The sequence below is a fragment of the Citrus clementina genome, unplaced genomic scaffold (assembly GCF_000493195.1).
Source record: "Citrus clementina cultivar Clemenules unplaced genomic scaffold, Citrus_clementina_v1.0 scaffold_2, whole genome shotgun sequence".
Classification (NCBI taxonomy): Eukaryota; Viridiplantae; Streptophyta; class Magnoliopsida; order Sapindales; family Rutaceae; genus Citrus; species Citrus x clementina.
In genome coordinates this window covers 15,758,952-15,766,231 of record NW_006262688.1, presented here as the reverse complement: position 1 = coordinate 15,766,231, position 7,280 = coordinate 15,758,952, and the positions used below count along the sequence as shown (strand labels likewise).

Sequence of the window (7,280 nt, the reverse complement as noted above, 5' to 3'; positions counted from 1 at the left end):
CAGAAGTAGATCCATATCCAATCCACCGATTGCGAATTATCAAATTTTCAATCTAATCCAACCGGGATCAGATTTTTACGGATCAAATTTTTACGGATTAGATAGATTGAGCATATCAGATCTGATTCTGAACACCCCTAAGCTTGCAGATTGAATTTTTATGAATCAAACGGATTGAGCGGATCAGATCGGATTCTGAACACCCCTTAGGCTAAATGGTGGCTTGCTACTCTCACATTTTCAAGTTTAAAAAAAAATATAGAATTAAATTTTTTCTTCAATTAAAATAATTTAAGGGAGACAAATATCTTTTAAAGTGCGGGCAAAAAATCTAGATTGTACTTCATAAAATTTAATTAAAATAGTCCTAATAATTATACGTATAATATCAGTAATAAAAATAAAATTGTAACAACTGGGGGTTGGAAATGACAAAAGTAACCAAAGAAGAGAGAGAGAGACAGAAGGCCGGCCACCAAAGCCAACAAGTGCTTCTTATAGTTGCCGCAACATCTGATTCTGCTGCTGCTTTCTCCAAACTCCAAGACCAAAACACACACGAAAAAAAGGAAATAATTTTTTATTTAATTAAATTAAATAATTAAAAAAAGAAAAGAAAAGAAAAGCTCATAAATCTCTTGCCATCTCTTGCTTTGGTGCTTCGGCTTTGTCTTGTCTCGTGCAAATCTTTCATCATTACCAATATCAATGCCTGCACAGAAGCGGTCGTTGCAAGAAAGTCATCACGCCAACAACGGTGAACAGCTACAAGGAGAAGAACAACAACGGCAAGACTCTTTTCAACAGAGCCACGCCAAGCAATCTCGACATGAACGACAACAGCTAGAGCTTCAACAAAATGAACAGCAGCAGCTTGAAGAAGATCAGAAAGACGACGAAGAAGTGGAAGGTGAAGGGGATGAAGAAGATGAGGAAAATGAAGATGGTAACGTTCCTTTGTTTCTGTTTACACGTGTATGTAAATGGGATGTGAAGTTTGATTGATTGAATTGATTGCATTTCTTTTTGCAGATTCTGAGGGACCTTCATCTGACACTTCAGGAGAAAAACCCGAGTATATACACTCTCTCTCTTTTGTTAAAGCTTCTTTGTTTTTTACATTTTCCTTATTTTGTTAGCTTATCAATGAGTTTTTGGCATCTGGGTCTGTTAGATTTCGCTCTTTCAACGAGTGTTTATTCTCTTCTGGGTTGCAGTTCAAATACGTTTCTTGCAAATTGGCTCTTGATGGGTTCCTTTTGTTTCTGTGAAGAGATTACTGTCTGGGTTTATGTTTTTGCTCTTCTTGGGTCAGTGCCCGCCAGTTTATTGCATGGAGCCATCTGTGTCGAGTAACTGGCTATTTACATGCATGAAAACTCATTTGTTGTTATTCTTTTCAGGCGTTTTTACCTGTATATAATATGAACTGATATATTGTAGTAGGTGGATTAATTGGTTGTCAGAAACATTTCACATGCACCAACTAGCTTAAGAAGATTGTAAAAGTTTGAATGTCTCTAATACTGGTGTTAATAGTCTTTTTCTATTCTAGCAAGGCTAACAACATCTGTTAAGGCAGCTATAATTTCACTTATTGAATTAAACTGAATATATATTTGCCAAACTGCTGTGGGGAACTCCTTTCCCATCTTCTATCTGGTATTCTAATATTGTTTTTGTGCTATACTTATTGATAATCTTGTATGTAAAAACACTACTTCTGCCCTGCTTTCTACTTGCTTGTTCGTTAACGAAATATAATGATACTTGCATTCTTAAGAGCCTATTATGTTTTTGTATGTCAACTGCTTAGCCTTGTATCTGGTGAGACTGTTGACTACCAGTATCCATGTCAGGATGCAAACATGTTTTAAGGGCTGATATGAATATCTGTTAGAATTATGTAGTAGTATGCAGTTCTGTTTCAAAAGTTTGTCTGAGCATTTTGCTAATAGAAAATATGTCAAGGCTAGTCAGCTTTGATTATTTTCTATGAGGTTGAGGATGATGGTGCCTTGATTCTAGAAACAATGAGAAAGATATTAGCAAAGTTATCATACTGGTGAAAACCACTGATTTATCCTTTAAGGAGCCTTAAAAATGTCTGGGCAATTATTACTGATGCATATATGAAGATGTTTTATCCTGCTGTTTTACTTTCTGATTGTGGATCAGAGAAGATTCTTCTTTACACTGTAAACTGGGCATAAGTACAATGTTGGAGAATCACCTTGAAAGTTGATCATTGAATTCCTTGTAGTATCTTTGGCTGGCACTAGCATTCAACTCGTATGGCTTAAAGTTTGTCACTGCTTGCAAGAATCAATTCTAATTCAATAAAATATTACTTCCTTATATTCCAAGTAGTTGCTTAGAATTTTTTTGTTTGATCATTGGCTTCTTATGCTAGTTATGGCCTTAATTTTGTGCTGATTATAATATACATACTGCTCTCATTGTCTTTAAGCTGCTGGGTTGACTGATGTCAAGGGTGAAAACAATAAGCCCTCTTCGATAACTGTTTCTCATTAAGATTTCAGTAAGACACTGAATAGAGGGAAAATACCTAAGAAATCTAGGTTGGGATCTTAAATGTGCATGAAGGGTTAGGTGGCTGACAAATGTTGGCCTTATATATCTATATCTATATCTATATCTATATATATTTTTTTGTTGAACAATAATATGTGTTTCCTATCAATGAAGTCTTACCATGAAGTTTAAATCTATTGATAACTAGTTGATTGCTTCTGTACTTTATGGCTATAGCCAAGATAACATCGTCATTTATCAATTTAGCAGTTTGTTTGAATTGTTACTATAATTGGAATTGTCAATGGCCAAGTACAATATTCCACTTAAGTTTTCTGGTTTCTTTTGCAGATTTGTTTTTGTTGAACTTCCAGAAATTCGTAAGGATGTACAATGTCCAATTTGTCTAGGTACTTTCTGCTTTGCACCATCTGAAACTTTTCTTCCTTTCCTTTTTGGCCTTATTCTTCAACATGCTCTTTTTATTATTAAAAAAAAAAAAACTTAGCCGGCTCTAATTAATTCCTATTCAAGAGGCTATTTGGGATTGCTCAATTCAGTCCAATACAATGTTCTCCCAGTTATACTAATGATGATATGTTTGTCAATTTAGTAAATTACTAATCTAGTGAAGTGGCATCCTTCAACGTTCGGAAACTGGCTCTAACTTTTAAATAATGGTTTTGAAACTTGCAAAAGAAAACTTTAGTTAAAAAGCATGACCTTGACCAAATTGAATTGTCGGAGAACAATGGAATAGCTACCTCAGATAATTGAATTGAGGTAACTTAATATGAGTGAAATACTTTGATAAAATAATTCTACAAATTGAATTGAATGCTATGATGCTATCATGTTGGCTGATTCAATCATCATTGCTGTAGTATTTGAGATCTTGAGTTAAAAGTGATATTACCTGGGAGGAATGCAGGGTGCTGCCTTAGTTTAATGGGTTATTTTAATTTTCAAAATGTGTCAACTTAAGCAAAGCTTTTATTGAAACAGAAAACAAAGATGCCCGAGAAAGGCAGGAGCATTGTGCCAGCATATAAGTAGAACATTGATAAAGTTGAGAATCTTTTGGGAGTCTTAACTTTTATTGTACAGGCTAAGGATATAATTTTCATTTTTTCCCTGTACAGGGATTATAAAAAAAACACGAACTGTAATGGAATGCCTGCACCGCTTTTGCAGGGAATGCATAGACAAGTCAATGCGACTAGGGTATGTGACAACATTGGCCATATTATTGTTAAATATTCTGTGTTCATGCCTTTGTCCCAGCTAATTGTATCAGTGACTCAAAATTTATGATTCTGTAGATTATTTGTTAATTGAATTTTTGTACTTAAATTGACATTCAACTGCAGGAACAATGAGTGTCCTGCTTGCCGCACACACTGTGCCAGTCGACGTTCTTTGAGAGATGACCCAAACTACGATGCCCTAATTTCTGCTCTATATCCAGACATTGATAAATATGAGGAAGAGGTATGAATTTCCTTCATTATTTATTTACTTGTTCAGATTTAGTTTATGGTGTTTTTGCATATGGCAAACTAATTTGCTGAGTATTGTCCTCAGGAATTGGCTTTTCATGAAGAAGAAAGGACTCGGAATAAGCAGGTTGGATGACAAATTACAAATGATTTCTGTGTGCTTGCCAATCTCTGTATTTATGTTTTTGTTGCTCTGTTTAAATGCATGATTCATGTTCAAACTTAGGTTTAAATAATTCTAACGCAGGGAAGCATTCATCAAAAACCGATTTTGATATCTTTTCATGAAGATCTTTGACACATGCTTGGAGTAACACACATCCTGTGAATATTGTCGTATCACCCCATGATTATGCTCCTTAATTTAAGATCATTAAAGCATTTATGATAATCATCACTGGCATTTGTGCTGCTTGCTTTAGGCTGGAAAATTTTGATTTCGAAATTTGGTTGTACTGTTTTCTTGTGACATGGATGCTTAACTCTCAAAATTTGTTGTTATACTGCCACTGCCACTGCTACTATTACAGCCGCAAATAATCCCAACCATTCAAATTCAGCTGGGCCGTAGCTTGCCTTTTTTCTTTTTTTTTGGGGGGGGGAGGGGGTTCTGAAAGCAAGCTTAGATATTCGGGTAAGAGTGTTTAAGGTCAATGAAATAAAGCCAACTTTCGTTGACAAGCTCAATGAGAAACAATCCATGCCTATTGACCTGCTTGAAGGATTCACTAATTGCTTGGCTATGAGCTTTTGTCAACCATGGTGACCACTGAACATCACAACTGTGCGTTAATGAGACGAAGGTAGCATGTAATGGTGGAATTTTATGCTTGTGAGGTAAGCATGAATAGCGTAATATACTCACATCCACTTGATTACTTGTCAGTTCATTAATGGCCCTAAGTCCTGAGTCATACATTTCTGAGCATTTTTAGTTAGTCACTAGTTGGAATTTCATTCAGATTTCATTTTCGCTAGCTCTGCCAAGGGGAGATTTAACTTAAAACCTTGCTTGATGAGAATGGGTGTATGTTGGTTTTCTTGTTCTTATATGTTGTTTATCTGATTTATTCAACAGATTCAAGCATCAATTGCCAAAATATTTCAACGACAATCAGAAGCACTAGTTAAGAGACGCACACCTGGTAAAGATACAGTGAGCCCATTTATGACAAGACCGCAGCGGAATCCTCGTACTGCTCATTTGAGAAGGAGAAGAAACAGCCGTGGCACTGAACATCAGGGATCTGAAGACAATGAGGATGAAAATGATGATAACGGAGGCAAAGATTCCTCTTCTAATGATGAACGCTCAGCAGAAGTCAGGCCGAGAAGGCGTAAAAGAAGGTCAGGAATTCGGTCATCCCAGCCTTCTTCATCGGCCGCAAACTCAGATGGCGGATGCATTGAAAATGATTTAGAAGTGGGTAGAGAAAGCAGAGGAATTTCTCCTGGGCTTGTTTGGAACCCAGAAATGCTTGCTTGGGGCAGGGGTGGTACTAGGAGTAACACACGGCATGGCAGTGCTAGTGGCTGCAATATTAAGAGCTCGCGCAGCACTCGCCTAAATAAGCTTGTAGAATATCTCCGGAGCTTGCAGGAAAATAACGATGAGGTATGATTGGCTGCTGTTGGACTGTTTATTGAGTAAAATTATGTCAATCATGGTTCGTACAAACCACAATTGGAATTATCGTTGCTGAAGAGTACTTTCAAGAGGTGATGAAAAATTGGTGATGCAATGAAATCTATCTTTTATTTATCTTTCATAAGCATTGCAATGGCCTGATCTAATTAATTCATTGGTTCCTTCACCAGTCAGTGGGCACATCCTCTCAAATTAAATCCTCCATTTCCCCTTTCTTGCAGTTAGATGTTCGTCTCATGCTTGTTTCTGCGGATACCCAATGTGCACCAAGTTTGCAGCAACCTTACCTTTGTTGTCAACCTAGTTTGTCAGTTAAACAGCTATGCGAAGTGAGATTTCTCTCCTACTATAATTTTTAACTGTGCTATTTTAGAGAAGTAACATGTCAGGTCTTTTGAATTTGTACGAGTTTTGAGCTTGTCCAAATTATGATCTGACCTGAACCTATGCAATATATTGCACTTGGTACACTGCTCTATCTTTCTCTGTATATAATGAAATTTTAAGATTTTTTCATGTCTTCTTTGGTGCTTTATCTAAATTTGTAGTGTATATATGTAGTATGTCTCGCTCCAGACACCTTTGCAAGCTGAAGAAGTTGAAATATTAATGGTGAAAGAGCGGCTTGACGCCAAAGGCAACCAGTCCACGCCAATTCCTACAACAGATCAGCTGCAAATTTTGGAAGGTCAAGAAACTTTGGCAGGGCTTAGAGTCAATCACACTTCCAATACAGATCATTTGGTGAGCATGAATTGATTGTAATTAATTTCTCAGAAAAACTCCACACTAAATATTTGGACTTGTTTTAAAATGCGGTAACTCCACTATTTTGACTTCACTATTAAATTTAAAGTAATTGATTGGTTGCCACTGTACTTTATATTCTGCTGTGAAGCAAATTCTTTGTGCTTAACTTCATTTTCTCAGAAATGCCTTACATGATAGTTTCTTATTGGCTCATAGTGCACCAACTAATTTTATCTTTTCTTACCTCATTGCAGATACTAGCATATAGGCAGAAGCAGAGTAGGTAGCAGCAAAATTTTTCAGAAGTTGTGGTTGCTCTTAAAATGCCACTTGTTACTTGTGAAGTGGGAGCTTTCATGGTTCATTCCGTTTTCTCCTATGAGAATATTTGTGAATGGAATTTTCACGTGGCTGGAATTCTTCTGATGTTCACTATATCTCAGGAATTTAAAAAGGGACTTATGTGTTATATGTGTTCCCGTAGTGAGTCAAGTTCTGTGCATCAAGAAGCAACCATTGTTAATTTTTCACTTTTCTCTCCTCCCATCAAACACTTGTTACTTCCGTTTGAAGTATTGTGCAAAACATCCATGATTTTTATTTGTGAAGTGGGTTATGTGTTCTGTGCATCAAGAAGCAACCATTGTTAATTTTTCACTTTTCTCTCCTCCCATGTGCTGTGAATACATTTGAAGTTCACTATATCTCAGCAGTTCAGGTTCAAGAGTTCTTGAACAAGCGAACCAAATCTTTATTTGGTCCGTTTTCTCCTATGAGAATATATTTGTGAATGGAATTCTTCTGATGTGCATGGGAAAGCAGGAATTTAAAAAGGGACCAATGTTCTG

General features: G+C 36.4%; 1 protein-coding gene across 1 annotated transcript; it reads left to right on the top strand.

The window, feature by feature from the left end:
• Positions 1 to 541: 541 nt before the first annotated feature.
• Positions 542 to 7,257, top strand: LOC18052840 (putative E3 ubiquitin-protein ligase RING1a). Its single transcript, XM_006447200.2, has 10 exons — positions 542 to 946; positions 1,033 to 1,075; positions 2,887 to 2,945; positions 3,678 to 3,759; positions 3,906 to 4,026; positions 4,120 to 4,161; positions 5,113 to 5,649; positions 5,904 to 6,011; positions 6,244 to 6,426; positions 6,687 to 7,257. Exons 1-10 carry the CDS (start codon positions 709 to 711, stop codon positions 6,717 to 6,719), a joined length of 1,446 nt encoding a protein of 481 aa, XP_006447263.1. The 5' UTR covers positions 542 to 708; the 3' UTR covers positions 6,720 to 7,257.
• Positions 7,258 to 7,280: the final 23 nt, after the last annotated feature.